The 16,931-nt window shown below is 45.5% G+C and overlaps 1 protein-coding gene and 1 pseudogene across 2 annotated transcripts; one reads left to right on the top strand and one right to left on the bottom strand.

Annotated features, from left to right (window-relative positions):
* Positions 1-208: 208 nt before the first annotated feature.
* On the top strand, positions 209-3,685 carry LOC123111834 (serine/threonine-protein kinase 16). 2 transcript variants are annotated; one of them, XM_044532711.1, is made up of 6 exons: positions 209-550; positions 873-1,015; positions 1,341-1,472; positions 2,019-2,204; positions 2,583-2,707; positions 3,214-3,685. In XM_044532711.1, exons 1-6 carry the CDS (start codon positions 358-360, stop codon positions 3,437-3,439), a joined length of 1,005 nt encoding a protein of 334 aa, XP_044388646.1. In that variant the 5' UTR covers positions 209-357; the 3' UTR covers positions 3,440-3,685. The 2 variants fall into 2 exon arrangements, with proteins under 2 accessions (XP_044388646.1, XP_044388645.1); XM_044532710.1 differs by having other exon boundaries at positions 1,332-1,472.
* A 3,285-nt stretch (positions 3,686-6,970) lies between these two features.
* Positions 6,971-10,598, bottom strand: LOC123116119 (subtilisin-like protease SBT1.7; annotated as a pseudogene).
* Between the last annotated feature and the right edge of the window lie 6,333 nt (positions 10,599-16,931).

Genomic DNA, 16,931 nt, shown 5'->3' with positions numbered 1-16,931 from the left:
TGAAAGGAAACGTTGAGTTCGTGTTTGCGGGTTTAGCGAGGTGGATTAGTGGGGAGGAGTAGTATTATGTGTACTAGGTGGAGTGGTATTGTACATATGTGTGAGTAATCACCACACTTGTAATTGACTGATGAAGACTTTCTATGTCTTTCCTTCTTTAATATATGATATGTACATCCGTGCATATTCGAGAAAAAACAACACGGAGGGGCGCAAAGTCATTGTATGAGGGTGGACCCGTGAAAACATCGAACCAACTAAACAAGCACAGCTGACACCCACCCCTCCGCCACCGCAGTCGCCGGTGACCAGGACGCGCGTCCGAGTTCGCCGGCGGCGAGGAGAAGGGCGCCGAGTATGGGGTGCTCCCTCTCGGGGCTCAACGCCCTCTACGACGCAGCGACTGGCGGTGGCGACGTGTGGATCAACGAGCGCCGCTTCCGCGTCCTCCGCCAGATCGGCGAGGGCGGCTTTGCCTTCGTCTACCTCGTCAAGGAGCACGACGCCTCCTCCGACGCCGCGCGCGACAGGCACCCCTCCCACGTCTCAGGTACCCCCATCCGATCCCGCCCCACTAGCCTCCGTGTCTCGCGTGTGTCACAGGTTATGCGCGTTCGTTTTGAACCCGTGAAATGAAATCCTTCACATTTCTTGAGCCGACAAATGCACCTGTGTGGTTTAGTATTCAGAATCATGTGGATTTTGCTACTTCCGCTCCGCCCCTGCTACTAGATGTTGTCATGAGCAGGGTTTAAGTTTTGTAATGCTGGTTGTTGCATAGAACTGAAGTTTTTTGTTTCCGTTGGTGCGTGAATCTGGGAATTCTATGAGATTTCTATGATTCTGATGCTGCCGTGCTAATGTTGGTTCAGACGACGGGACATATGCTATGAAGAAGGTGCTGATACAGAGCAGGGAGCAGCTGGATCTGGTGAAGGAGGAGATCCGCGTTTCGTCCTTGTTCAACCACCCCAATCTGCTACCGCTTCTTGACCATGCCATAATAGCAGTTAAGGTAGAAACATGGTTTGCACCTGCCTTCCGTGCCCTGTGATGCCATATGCCATAGAGTCTTGAAGTATGCATGTTGAAGCTAGGCAAGTTAGTTGAACTTTGGTCAATATTGTATGTGTGTCTGACAGTCTGAGGCATTTTTGTTTGATGAGTACAATCTAGAGATACATCAATTAAATGTTTGATGAAATAAACTCAGTAATGTGTTAGCCTGCCATAACATCTTATAGGCAACTTAATGTTAATTATTCATCAATCATCATATTCATACCTTTGAACGTACATTTCATGTTGAGATATCTTATATGATATTATAGAGTACACAGGGAGATTGGAGCCATGAAGCATACTTACTCTTCCCAGTCCATTTGGATGGTACTCTGTTCGACAATGCTGCAGTCATGCAGTCTAGGAAAGAGTTCTATTCGGTGGTCGATGTTTTGCGAATATTCCAACAGGTCAGCTTTTTTACTGGAAAGTAGTATAAATGTACTGTTTCTTGATGATGTCATAGTGCTATTTGGAACTTCCTTGATTTCATCGTTGTAGTGATCTTTTACCATTTATTAAGTTTGATGTTCGGTATTGACCTGTCATGCTATTCTTAGCGACTTTTCCGAAGAACAACTGAACAAGCTTTTGTCACAACTTATGTGCTGTTGTGTATTACTCAAACATTGACTTACATATATTGCATCCTCTGCAAGCTATAGAGTATAATCACAGGTGACGACGCACTATATTTTTGTACTACATAAACGTGACTACAGTTTAACTCTTGCTAACTTGGGAATAGCTCGGCTTCAGGATTTTGAAGATAGCATCATATTATGCCCCTGTCTTACTTTATTCTCTGTTTACTAGGAATTTCGTTTGTACACTCAACGTAACTAAGAATTAAAAGTGTGCATTACGTACTGACTTGAATTAGAAAAGTATAGCTAGCCGTTACATCTTTGCATCTCCCCATCTCCCTTTGTCTACTAATATAATTGTACCAACAGATTTGTGAAGGACTGAAGCACATGCATAGTCTTGATCCACCATATGCCCATAATGATGTCAAGCCTGGCAATGTTCTTGTAACCCGCCGAAAAGGGCAAGCACCTCTTGCAACTTTGATGGATTTTGGGAGTTCGCGGCCTGCAAGAAATCAAATTCGTTCTCGTTCTGAAGCATTACGGTTGCAGGTTTGTCTTAGCTCCATGGCCTTTTCATGAAAGACTGCTCTTCTTGATAACGTATTGTTTTTGGTTTTCATATAATCATTTAGGACATTTTGCCATTGTCCCATCACAGTACTTTTATTCACTTTCCAGATGAATGGATGATTTATTAGAAATGCTCTTCTGTTTCTAGTGTTGTTTTTAGTTTTACGATTGTGAGTGACTTTGCTGCACATATTAAGAAATTCAGGTGTTACTTTATTCTTTCCTTCAGCCAAAGCAAAATCACCTAGATAACTCATCCTTACTTTTGAGTATGCAACTATTATACTTACAAAAAGTTAGTTCTTTAGAAGTAATGGCAATTGAAACATCACTAATGTATATCTTTCTTCGGTGCAGGAATGGGCTGCCGAGCATTGCTCTGCACCTTTTCGCGCACCTGAATTGTGGGACTGCCCAAGTCATGCTGATATCGATGAGAGGACAGACATTTGGTCGCTAGGTTGCACTCTTTATGCGATCATGTAAGGTCCCTCATGGCTTGTCGCAGTGTAAATTTACTATGCTTGGTCAAGTTGCATCTCCTGTTGATTTATGTTTCATTATGATTCTCAATTATTTTGTGGTGTACCTTCGCTCCAAATCTCCAACTGCTTCAGTGCATAACCCATTGACACATTTATTAGAAATTATGTCAGCTTAGTATTCATCTCCCTTTTTCTTCGCAGTCTTGACAAGTGACAGCCTGTGGAATTTAGTACAACAAATGGTTATCCCATCAACTTTTCAAGTCAGGAGTAATTAAGAATGAAAGTAGTTATAAATCATGCCTTATGCTTTAGATGGCTTACTGCTTAAAGGTCAAACTCAAATTGGTACAAGTTTTTAATCAAACATATTTCATGAAGCTCATCAAGATACAATCATACTGGGTCTTGGAGAAGTCGTGAATGCTGTCAACTTATCAACTGGGGCGGTAACCTGTAGTTACTTAATAAATCACTGATGCTCACGTTTCTGTTCTTTGTAGGTATGGTGTTTCTCCCTTTGAGTATGCTCTTGGTGAATCTGGAGGAAGCTTGCAGCTGGCCATTATGAACGCTCAGTTGAAGTGGCCAGCGCTACCGAGCGCTCCCTACCCTGACGCACTTCACAAGTTTGTTACCTGGATGCTTCAGCCACAGCCCGAGATGCGCCCTCACATCAATGACATACGTCTCCACGTTGACAAGCTTGTGGAGAAATACTCTCCTTAAAGCCAGCTTGCATATTCTGTTCTGACTCGTTTCTTCCTTATACGATTGCAAAAGGGGACATGTTGTAAGACTCATGCTCTAGGCCTTTTCATCCTTTGGAATAGGCTCAGTGTCAATTCTTTATGTAACTTTCAGGCTGTTACCGATATGTCGTTCTCTAACTCTTGGGAGTTATATTACTCGCTTATCTTGTACAAAATGTTTGCTGAATACGAAAAATACATGTGTTATTGTCTTCGCCTTCTACTTCTCCAGGCTCTTCCTGTTTTTGTTGAAGTACACAAGGAACAGTAAAAAAATGAAAAAAAAACTGATTTTTTTTTCTGACAAAAGTTCTAAGAGCTTGCAAAGATTCATCATGAAATCACATTTGTGGAACTGTCGCAAAAAAAAAAACCCGATATCGATACTCTGAAAATGCTACTTCCGAAAGCATTTTGGAGCACTGATTCTGGTTTTTTTATTTGCCAACAAATGTGATTTCATGATGGAATTTTTCAAGCTCTCAGAACTTTTGTCAATGTTTGTCATACAAAAAAAATCAGATTTTTTTATTTTTATATTTTGATTTTGCTGTTCATCCAAACTCATTTGAGCTCGGGTTGAGAAGGTTACTTTCCCTAACTAAGAGCATTTCCCCAAATCCCAATAAATTTTCAATACAGGCTGTACAAAAATAGCCCATTCGATTGTATGCATTCAATGTTTGGAAGGCATAGCATGAACCTTAAAGCACATCGTCAGCCAGGCTTTGCATATCATGAACCTTAAAGCACATCACGCCAAGCTTGCTATGAATCGGTATCCCGTGATGCAAAAGAGCCCATGTGGGTGGCTCCAGCGATGCAACCTTGTGCGGTGTGATACGAGCACATCGCCACCCAGGCTTTGCATAGCATGAATCTTAAAGCACATCACAGCCAAGCTCGCCATGAATCGGTTTCCCGTGATGCAAAAGAGCCCACGTGGGTGGCTCCAGCGATGCAACCTTGTGCGGCGTGATACGTGGTGCGAGGTTGCACGTGGTTTGTTCGTTTAACTCCTAATCTCGTTCACTTATTAGTCCCTTTCTGGTCTACACAACTTCGATTGTAGATAACGTCTACACCAAAAAGAAGCACATCGATGTTGTGGTTCCATTCAGGAGACCGGTTCATAGTTTCGTTAATTGTAAATGTTCAATTCCATGTTCATGTTTGGAGCTATTTTGGATAATTTTGCCAAGTTTGTCACGCACGTCTCTTTGACCAATAGTTTCATCTCGCAGTTTCAAACGACTTTCTTGTTGCACGTTTTCTGTTTCGATGATCATAGACGAGTAGATCTACATCTCCCTCGTGGACTGTACATATATGTGTGGTCTTGTTTTAATGACACTCCTTATTCTCCTTCACCTACTCCCTCCTAATCGTTCCTATTGGCCTCCTCTCCCGCGTCTTGTTGTATTGGCACCATCGTCTGCGTTGTTCCTCTCGGTCTCCTAGCACGCGTCCTACTACACCGGCGTGATTCTCAGCGTCGTTCCTCTCGGCCTTCTCCCCCGCATTCTGCTACACTAGCGCCACCGTCGGCGTCGTTCCTCTCGGCCTACTCGCTCGCTTCCTACTACACTGGTGGCAGCACCGACGTCATTCCTTTTGGCCTTCTCTCCCGCTTCCTACTACATTGACCCTGCCATGACGCGCGCACTGCATTTCTCCCCCCCCCCCCATCCTTTGCCTCAGCGCCCGTCTATTCTTCCCTCCGCACAGACTTTCTCTGCGGCAACGACGCTAGCAATTAGTTTGTCACGCCATTGCCGGGACCGCTCTCCCGCGACTCCATGCTCATCACATCGGACGCGGCGCTGCGACCGTTGTCCATCGTAGTCACCGGGGCACTCTAGTGTAACTAGGTGTGTAATGTGTAGTTGTTAACCATTAATCATGTCCAACGTATACAAGCAAACACTGTGTAGTTCCATCAGCCCAGCCAATGCAGGACAACAAAGGCCAGACAAAAATTGCTCCTGTAATGCAGCCATCCTACATGAGGTAACCAAACGATGCGCAAAACATAGTTTTTAGCCTGCATATGCTCAGCCAGGCCCAAGTAGGACAACTATGCAAAAGGGCAAAAAATGATGCACACAACCAAACACACCCTTGATGATTGGATTGAAGCGCAGAGAGCACAATCATAAAAGGTTGGAAGAATTTTGTGAAGGTTGTCATTGAGATCTTCGGAGAGAAATATCTTCAAGCACCAAATGAGATGGACACTGCAAGCTTCTGCAAATCAGTGCATCAAAATGCTTACTCTAATGCTTGGAAGCATCGATTGCATGCACTGAAGGTGAAAGAATTTCCCTGCAACATAACATGGGCAACTGAAATGTCACTGTAAAGATGCAACATAATTCTTCAAAGTTGTGTCACCAAATGATCTATGAATTTGCCATTCATATTTTGGTCTGTCGGGATCTCAAAATGACCTAAATGTCTTGCAATGGTCTCATTTGTTTGCAAGGTTATCTAACATGGAGGCACCACCGGTGAACTTACAACACAGGTTAGTATCTTGTAGATGGAATATATCCTTCATGGTCAATATTTGTGAAGACAATATCAAACCCTCAAGGCAACAAGAAGCATTTGAGGTATTGCAAGCTCGATTTGCCGTTCGGGGCCCTGCAAGATTTCGAAACCAAAAACATTTGATTTCGGAACTAAAAGCATTTGTGGAGCATCATAACAGCTGGTGCATCATCAGAACATGTGTGAGCATGTAGAACATGATAAGAAAAAAGGAGCGAGTCTAGCCGAAAGACTTCTGCTATGAGAATGAGGGGAAGCAAAAATATTATACACCGCGTGTCAACCATCGAAAGGATGAACACCGACTCCAGAAATTACTTCAAGTGTATCAACAGATTAAAGACTGCGCGGGGCATGAACTATACTTTGTGAAGACCTTGTTGAGGATTTGTGGGAGCTCCATGGACAATAAACTTCTTCATTTTTACTTTGATGCATTTGGGCCATTTGTTATGTTTAAATTTGAATTCAAATATAAATTTCATAAATCGTGGGTTTCAAACTGAAACATAATTATTTGAATTCTTATGATTATAAAATGAAGATGTCTATGTGTTTATATGCAAGTGTAGAGAGAACTAGATTTTTTTATATTATGGATGGGATGCTCTAAGAATGTTGGAAGATTTCTTCGGAACTCATATGCAGCTACCCAAGTTCCTTTTGAATGCATTCATTTAACCAGTCAGGCTGGAAGTGTTGTGGAAAATTGTTTCATTTACTGTAAGCTAACATGAATGCAGTGCAAACGTGAAGTACTACGCAGGTCCACGGATTGAAGCAATGATTCAAACAAGTTTGACGAGATGGTCCAGACACAATTATTGGATGCAATTGGACAGGAGAAGAAACATATGATAATTATTCCCTTCTCTTTATTGTCACGAGTTCGCAACAACCAAAGCGATGTGGATCAACTCACGAGTCACAACATTACGCTCCCAGAGTTCAGGCATCAGTTGTCCCACTTGAAGGCGACGGGGCTCCTGACCCGGTGCTTCCTGTTCTCCCAAGCGATGTGGCCGAAGTCCCACGTGCCGGCCGGCCTCACCTTCGCTCCGGCCTCGCTGCTGAACTGCACGGTGTAGCTCCTCTTCTCGTTCACCCGCTTGAACTCCAGCGTCGTCGGTGTCACCGTCACCTTCACCCCGTCCGGCGCGGCGACCGTCACGTTGTACCTCTCGGGCTGCGCCGACACCTTGGTCACCGTCCGCGTCAGCGTGCGGACGCGGGTGCTGCCGTCGAACACCACCACGAACGACGGGTAGTTAAGGTTGGCCACGCCCCCGGGGATCGTCCTCGCGCACTTGCTCAGCCCCGGCACGAACTGCCGCATCTGCTCCACCGTAGTTGAGGGTGCAGAGGAAGTCGACGTAGTCCTGCGTGCCGGCGTCGTACACCAGGCCCGGGTCCATGGCGAGCCGCGGGAGCACCAGCCCGGCCCCCGCCTCCATAGGCGTCGCGGCGGCGCCGACGGCACTGCCGCTGTCCACGATGTCCCTGCCGTTCTTGTCGAGCGGGCCGGCGGTCGTCATCAGCGCCGAACGGATCATGGCCGGCGTCCAGTCGCCGTGTCGCTTCTTGATCAGGGCCGCGACGCCGGCGACGTGCGGGCACGCCATCGACGTCCCCGAGATGATGTTGTACTCCACTCTCCGCGGGTCCATGTCGCTGTCCGATGGCTGGGCAGCACCTGACCAGGCGGCGAGGATGTTCACTCCCGGCGCGATGACGTCCGGCTTCAGGATCTCGGGGACAATCGGGTTTGGGCCCCGCGAAGAGAAGCCCGCCACCATCGGCGCCCGGTTCTCGCCGGTGACCGTGTCGCAGGTGAAGTTGAAGGACGCCACCGGGTACGCTACGGACGACATGTAATCGGCCAGCTTCTTGCCGCCGGCGGAGCTGAGCAGGAGACCGGGAAGGGGGAAGGGTTGGGCCATTACCGTGTCCCAGAACCGTTCCGTACTTTGGACGGAAACTATCCCGGCTCCGCCGGCTCTCTCCACGTCAAAGCCAGCCGAAGCTCCTGCATCCTGGGAGCACACCACGACCTTGCCCATGACCTTGTCGGGCTTCAGATCATACTCTCCGCAGGAGGTGCGCACTAGCGGGATCATGCCCGCGCCCTGGGACTGGGAGAACGGGATGTTGTACAGGGACTGCCCGGTGAGCACCACCCCGTTGCCGAGCCGGAGTGTCGCCGGGAACACCCGGTCCGTGGTGGCGGCGCCGACGGTGGTCATCCACGGGGCCACGTTGGATATGGTTGACGCTGTCGGGCCTTTGTTGCCGCCCGCCAGGACGACGAAGACGCCTCTCTGCTCAGCGCCGAACGTGGCGACGGAGAGGAGGTCGTCGTAGAAGGGTTCCGCGGGGTATGCGATGGACATGGAGAGGAGGTCCACGCCGTCGGTCACCGCGGCGTCGATCGCCGCGACAACGTCTGAGGCAAAGCATCCTCTGTTGCACGCCCTGTACATGGCGATCCTTGCCATGCGCGCCACGCCGCTCGCTCTCCCGCCCGCGAACTTGAAGAGATCGGCCGAGGGGACCTCGGCGCCTGCAGCCGTTGACGCCACGTGCGTTCCGTGCCCAGCGATGTCCCTCGGATTCGAATCGGTTAGGAGGCCACCGGCATCTAGCTCGACTGTGACGAAGGACTTGGCGCCGACGAGCTTGTTGTTGCACAAGCTGGCGTTGAATCCCAGGGCGTCCACGCACTTGCCCCTCCAGGTGGACCTGACGGGGCCGAGCCCGGCGTCGTTGAAGCTGGCGCGCTCCGGCCAGATGCCGGTGTCGACGAAGCCGATGATGACGCCGTCGCCGAACTCCGCGTCCGGCCACGCGCCGAAGTCGTCGTGGAGGCCCATGAACCACGGCGACCTCGTGGCCTGGGTGTGGTACACCCTGTCCTTGTACACGCGGGACACGTCGGGGGCGGTCGCCATGCGCTGGGCCTCGCCGTCCGTGAGACGGGCCGCAAAACCATGCATCACAGTGCCGTAGGTGTAGCGGATGCGGTTGGAGCTCTTTTTTTTTTGACCCGGGCCATAACCCCTTTCCATTAAAAGCATAACGGAAATACAAAGTTCACCAAACACAGACCCAACATAACGGCTACAACATAAGGAAACTAGAAAGGGGTAAGGCGAGATCAAAGCATCACTGGAAAACCCACTATGAGCACTCGTCATCGAGCAGCTCATCGTGGGGCGAAAACCCCAGTGACACCTAGCATCACACAAACCTCTAGACCTAACCAAATCAAGGCAAATTCCAGCAGGAACCACAACAGTCCAACACCACCATGCCTGTAGGCTAACACACAGGGAGAGCAAAAAACAACTCGCGCAGGAGTGAGATAAAACCAAACTAGGTAGACACAGCGTTGGAGCTTCGTAGATTGTGGAGTAGCATCAGTTCGTCGTTGACGGAGGCGCACAAATCCTCATCATCGTCGATGCATTCGACCTCGGCATCTTGGCTCTACGCTCCATGGACTCTCGTTCCTCGCCAGCCATCAAACCTGCCCAGTATGTCAAAAAGCCACAAGCGGCATACACCACATTAAAAGGACTTTTAAGAGATTTGTGCTCAAAGGTAGCCTGATTGCGACTGATCCAAATCGCCCAGCATATAGCTGCCAAACCAAATGTATAAAATTTAGCCCCATCAGGAAGGAAAATGTAACACCAGGAAAAGTACTGCCAAAGGTTGTTTGGACACAGCGATGTGCCAAACACACACCCAACTGTCCTCCAGACCACCGGGCCACAGGACAAGTAAAGAAAAGATGCTGTGAGGTTTCCACCTCATTGCAGAACGAGCATTTAGGATTTCCTGCCCATTTTCGCCTTCTCATGACATCTCGAGTTAAAACCGCATCTTGAAACAGTTGCCAGAGAAAAATCTGAATCTTAAGAGGGATTTTTGCTTTCCATATCCATCTGAAATCACACCTTGCCAGGGTTCTCTCCAAATAGGTATAGGCCGATTTGGTCGAGAATTTACCTTTCTTCCCTAATTTCCAGCGAATACAATCCGTCTCATCGGATAAATGCCAAGAGTTAACCACCTTAACTAGATCGTTTCACTGATCCATAAGGGGCGGGTGAAGGTTTCTTCTAAAAAGATCACCACCCTCAAAGTTTGTAATTTCCTGATAATTACAGATGCTGAACAGAGCCAGGAATTTAACACGCAAAGGAGCAGCACCCCTAATGGGATCATTCCAGACTCTGGCTATATTCTCAGAGTTTAAAGTCACTTCCCTACCTGCCAAATACACCTCCTTCACTTTTACAATAGCTTTTCATATGGGGGAATCCTCAAATTTACTCTTCACCGAGGGGACTGCGGTTGGAGCTCTTGCCCACCATGGACGCGTACCAATGCTCGAGGGTGTCAAACTTGGACGGCTTGGCGAGTTGGTTGGCGAGGACGATGTAGGTGTGCGAGGTCGAAGGATGAGGCTCCTCGGCAATGGCGTTCTTGGGTTTCTGGCTGACGGAGGATTGTGTGGACTGGACAAGGAGGAGAAGTAGCAGGGAGCAGCGCAAGAGGATGGAGACCATGGAAGCCATTGTTGAATTTGTGTGTGAGTGAGGTTGCGGTGTGGTGGAGGAATGCATATATGCGAGCGGTTGGTTTTATAGAGCTTGAGCAGCTGAGTGTGACGCTACCGGACAAGACATGCATGCGTGTTCAGCAGAACAGTGCATCGCCAAGATAAATTATTGCATCACACACCTGTCAGGCCCATCAAATTTCTATCTTAGTTTGAAGTTTGCATCACCATGTTTAGCCCTAAATATATCATCATACACGGTGGCTCAGCTACAGCTAGTGGATGGTACTAGATGTGGCTTGCTTGTAGGTTAATACTTGGCTGTTGGAAGCTAAATGCAGCCTCGAAACAAAACTATAAAAGAAATTTAGCTTAACTACTGAACTTTATTTTGTTGATTTTTTGGGTAAACCCCTAGTTGAATCAACGGTGAAGATTAAAACATACCTCTTTGACTTAAAGGGCATGATGGTTAAATCTAAAACTAAATTGGCTTAATAATCGGTGTATCCACTTAGAGAGAAATGCATATTTCAACCCGCAACTTTTTCCCTAGTCTAATTTACAACCTCCAACTTAAGTATTGTCAACATTATAACCTCGAACTCTTAAAATCGGTCAAGATTCAACCTCCCCTCCCTGGTTATCGGTTTTGACCCGTTAACCGTCCAGTCAGTAAGCCACGTGAGGTAAAGCAAATCCTGAAAAAATTATGTAAAATCAAAAGGCAAAAAGGGTTCAAATTCTAAAAAAGTGAAAAAAAAATTGGATTGTTTTCTAAAAATCCTGAAATAATTCAATATTCTGAAAAATAAAAAAGAGTCGGGGCTGCTTTCTAAAAATTCTGAAAAATATATAAAAAGTCTGTAAAATCAAAAAAGAAAGTTCAAAATCTTTTCTAGATGGTTAGAATTGTTTTTATGATTTTCCATATTTTTTACTTTTAGAAAAAAATTATTATTATTTCATTTTTTTTTTACTTTTCCTGCATTTTTTATTTTACAAATTTTTTCTGGAACTTTGAAATTTTTCCAGACGCGACTTGCTGACTGGACGGTCAACATGTCAAAACCGGTCAATGGGGAGGGGATGGTTGAATTCTTGCCGGTTTTAAGAGTTTGAGGTTGTAATGAAATGATATTGAAATTGGAGGTTGTAAATTAGATTAGATCTAGAATTGGGGATTGAAATATGCACTTCTCTCATCCACTTATTCTTTAAGGATGGCATAGCCCGAACCCATGAACTTCGTATAAGTTGACGTACGTTGGCTATGTTCTCTAACTGGATGAGATCTTTGTCCTTTTCTTTGCAATACATGTCTTATTTACATCACAAGGATTATAGTACAAGTCCTATACACAACAACCTGATAAAACTGAAAAGACAGCAAATTACGAGCCTTTACACACACAAAAAAGACAATAAGAAAAATTATAATCAAGACCGAAGAAACCTTTACGCTTGATACCAACGCCCGTCACCTGCTTCTCGCGCCATCACAACAACCACCAAAAGAGAAAATGATGGATCACCTCATTGCCTAAGCTCGATGCGGCTGCATCGCCGATATGCAACTTTCTAGACCTCCAAAGTGGCTCACCAAAGGTGAAACCATTACTGTTGAACGAATAAGATCGGAGCAACACCCCTCACACGCCATCGATCTCCACATCTGGCACCCCCGCACGACAAAGACGGCGGGGAAGAAAACCATACAAGTCATCCACGAACCATGAACCCAACACATGATTCACCATCTTCCAGATGCCGCCGAGACCACAATCTATAAACTAAGGGAAAAGAGAGGGCCAACCACCATGAGTGTTGGTGAACATGCAAGCCTATACTCGTATATTTCTTCTGCTTAGTCCATAAAAAACCCAAGCAAATTTATTCATATGTAAGTTATGTATGCGTATATCTCTCCTCCCTAGATAGCAACAACTATTAGCCCGCCTATATCCTAAATTCAAGGGGTAAAGGTGTACATCGATCTCCCCTTTCGCAGGCAACCGATTTTGTCGAGTGAGCGGTTTATACCCTTTGTCCGGAGGGAAGAGCCTAAGAGCCGACGTAACATGTATGTTTGTACCATACGAATGTTAGCGTTCGAGAAATACAACTGCACTCGGCTTCAGAAGATACACCGGAGAAATTTGTGTTGTTGTGTTTTGAGTGATGACTCTACCTGTAGTAGAAATCGATCAGGAATACACGGACGTGGATATGCATTATGGTCGTACAATGGATGTGGATATGCTCGCCATATTAGCTATATCTTTTTCATACTCCCTCCGTTTCTAAATATAAGTCTTTTTAGAGATTTCAATATGAACTACATACGGATGTATATAGACATACTTTAGAGTGTAGATTGACTCAGTTTGCTCCATATATAGTCCATATTAAAATCTCTAAAAAAACTTATATTTAGGAACAGAGGGAGTACATTTTTGTGTTTGCTCTCGGGAGTGGGTTGTGGTTGTTTGATAACGGTCTAATTTGGTTGTTTTTATGATCTTACCAAGACATTTCACACCATACAGATGAACTATTGACAGTTTTAGTTAATGATTCCTGATATTTATCTCCCAATGGTTATCTGTCTGCATAGTTGCATGCCTGATTTTTTAACTTCCATTTCTTGATCAATTGACATTGGAAAGTTAGCACTATTAACACACTCTTTGTAGAACATTGCTAATACACTAAAATGTACTTGAAACTTATTTTATGGTATACAAAGATGAAGGAAATATGCCCTAGAGGCAATAATAAAGTTATTATTTATTTCCTTATATCATGATAAATGTTTATTATTCATGCTAGAATTGTATTAACCGGAAACATAATACATGTGTGAATACATAAACAAACATAGTATCACTAGTATGCCTCTACTTGACTAGCTCGTTTATCAAAGATGGTTATGTTTCCTAGCCATGAACAAATGAGTTGTCATTTCATTAACGGGATCACATCATCAGAAGAATGATGTGATTGACTAGACCCATTCCGTTAGCTTAGCACTTGATCGTTTAGTATGTTGCTATTGCTTTCTTCATGACTTATACATGTTCCTATAACTATGAGATTATGCAACTCCCGTTTACCGGAGGAACACTTTGGGTGCTACCAAACGTCAGAACGTAACTGAGTGATTATAAAGGAGTACTACAGGTGTCTCCAAAGGTACATGTTGGGTTGGCGTATTTCGAGATTAGGTTTTGTCACTCCGATTGTCGGAGAGGTATCTCTGGGCCCTCTCGGTAATGCACATCACTATAAGCCTTGCAAGCAATGTAACTAATGAGTTAGTTACTGAATGATGCATTACGTAACGAGTAAAAAGACTTGCCAGTAACGAGATTGAACTAGGTATTGGATACCGACGATCGAATCTCGGGCAAGTAACATACCGATGACAAAGGGAACAACTTATGTTGTTATGCGGTTTGACCGATAAAGATCTTCGTAGAATATGTGGGAGCCAATATGAGCATCCAGGTTCCGCTATTGGTTATTGACCGAGAATAGTTCTAGGTCATGTCTACATTGTTCTCGAACCCGTAGGGTCCGCACGCTTAAGGTTTCGATGACAGTTATATTATGAGTTTATGAGTTTTGATGTACCGAAGGAGTTCGGAGTCCCGGATGAGATCGGGGACATGACTGGGAGTCTCGAAATGGTCGAGACGTAAAGATCTATATATTGGACGACTATATTCGGAGTTCGGAAAGGTTCCGAGTGATTCGGGTATTTTTCGGAGTATCGGAGAGTTACAAGAATTCGCCGGGGAGTATATGGGCTTTATTGGGCCATACGGGAATAGAGGAGAGAGGCCAAAAGGAAGGAGGCCTGCGCCCCCCTCTGGTCCGAATTGGACAAGGGGGGCAGCCCACTTTTCCTTCTCCCTCTCCTCCTCTTTCCTTCTCCAACAAGGAAAGGAGGAGTCCTGCTCCTCCTCTTTCCTTCTCCAACAAGGAAAGGAGGAGTCCTACTCCCGGTGGGAGTAGGACTCCCCCCTTGGCGCGCCTCCTCCATAGGCCGGCCGCCTCCCCCCTTGCTCCTATATATATGGGGGCAGGGGGGCACCCCAAAGACACAACAACAATTGATCCTTGAGATCTATTAGCCGTGTGCGGTGCCCCTCTCCACCATAGTCCTCCTCGATAATATTGTAGCGGTGCTTAGGCGAAGCCCTGCGACGATAGAACATCAAGATCGTCACAACGCCGTCGTGCTGACGGAACTCTCCCTCGACACTCGGCTGGATCGGAGTTCGAGGGACGTCATCGAGCTGAACGTGTGATAGAACTCGGAGGTGTCGTAGTTTCGGTGCTTGATCGGTCGGGCCGTGAAGACGTACGACTACATCAACCGCGTTGTTCTAACGCTTCCACTTTCGGTCTACAAGGGTATGTAGATTACACTCTCCCCTCTCATTGCTATGCATCACCATGATCTTGCGTATGCGTAGGAAATTTTTGAAATTACTACGTTCCCCAACAGTGGCATCCGAGCCTAGGTTTTATGCGTTGATGTTATTTGCACGAGTAGAACACAAGTGAGTTGTGGGCGATACAAGTCATACTGCTTACCAGCATGTCATACTTTGGTTCAGCGGTATTGTTGGATGAAGCGGCCCGGTCCGACATTACGCGTACACTTACGCGAGACTGGTTTTACCGCCGTGCTTCGCACACAGGTGACTAGCGGGTGTCTGTTTCTCCAACTTTAGTTGAACCGAGTGTGGCTACGCTCGGTCCTTGAGAAGGTTAAAACAGCACTAACTTGACGAACTATCGTTGTGGTTTTGATGCGTAGGTAAGAACGGTTCTTGCTCAGCCTGTAGCAGCCACGTAAAATTTGCAACAACAAAGTAGAGGACTTCTAACTTGTTTTTGTAGGGCATGTTGTGATGTGATATGGTCAAGACGTGATGAGATATAAGTTGTTGTATGAGATGATCATGTTTTGTTGAAGTTATCGGCAACTGGCAGAAGCCCTATGGTTGTCTCTTTGTTGCATAAGATGCAAGTGCCATATAATTGCACTTTATCGCTATACGATAGCAATAGTTGCAAGAGCAATAGTTGGCGAGACGACCATGTGACGACACATTGATATAGATCAAGATGATGAAGATCATGGTGTCGTGCCGATAACGATAGAGATCATGACAGTACTTTGGAGATGGAGATCACAAGCACAAGATGATGATGGCCATATCATATCACTTATATTGATTGCATGTGATGTTTATCTTTTATACATCTTATTTTGCTTAGTTTGACGGTAGCATTTTAAGATGATCTCTCACTAAATTATCAAGAAGTGTTCTCCCTGAGTATGCACCGTTGCGAAAGTTCTTCGTGCCGAGACACCACGTGATGATCGGGTGTGATAGGCTCTACGTTCAAATACAACGGGTGCAAAACAGTTGCACACGCGGAATACTCAGGTTAAACTTGACGAGCCTAGCATATAACAGATATGGCCTCGGAACACGGAGACCGAAAGGTCGAGCGTGAATCATATAGTAGATATGATCAACATATTGATGTTCACTGTTGAAACTACTCCATCTCACGTGACGATCGGACATGGTGTAGTTGATATGGATCACGTAATCACTTAGAGGATTAGAGGGATGTCTATCTAAATGGGAGTTCTTAAGTAATATGATTAATTGAACTTAAATTTATCATGAACTTAGTCCTGGTAGTATTTTGCAAATTATGTTATAGATCAATAGCTTGCATTGTTGCTTTCATATGTTTATTTTGATATGTTCCTAGAGAAAATTATGTTGAAAGATGTTAGTAGCAATGATGCGGATTGGATCCGTGATCTGAGGTTTATCCTCATTGTTGCACAGAAGAATTATGTCCTTAATGCACCGCTAGGTGACAGACCTATTGCAGGAGCAGATGCAGACGTTATGAACGTTTGGCTAGCTCAATATGATGACTACTTGATAGTTTAGTGCACCATGCTTAACGGCTTAGAATCGGGACTTCAAAGATGTTTTGAACGTCATGGACCATATGAGATGTTCCAGGAATTGAAGTTAATATTTCAAGCAAATACCCGAGTTGAGAGATATGAAGTCTCCAACAAGTTCTATTGCTAAAAGATGGAGGAGAATCGCTCAACTAGTGAGCATGTGCTCAGATTGTCTGAGTACTTCAATCGCTTGAATCAAGTGGGAGTTAATCTTCCAGATAAGATAGTGATTGACAGAATTCTCTAGTCACCATCACCAAGTTAGTAGAACTTTGTGATGAACTATAGTATGCAAGGGATGACGAAAACGATTCCGAACTCTTCGTGATGTTGAAA

Source organism: Triticum aestivum, chromosome 5B (genome assembly GCF_018294505.1).
Source record: "Triticum aestivum cultivar Chinese Spring chromosome 5B, IWGSC CS RefSeq v2.1, whole genome shotgun sequence".
NCBI classification, from domain to species: Eukaryota; Viridiplantae; Streptophyta; class Magnoliopsida; order Poales; family Poaceae; genus Triticum; species Triticum aestivum.
This window is presented reverse-complemented; position numbering and strand designations above follow the sequence as displayed.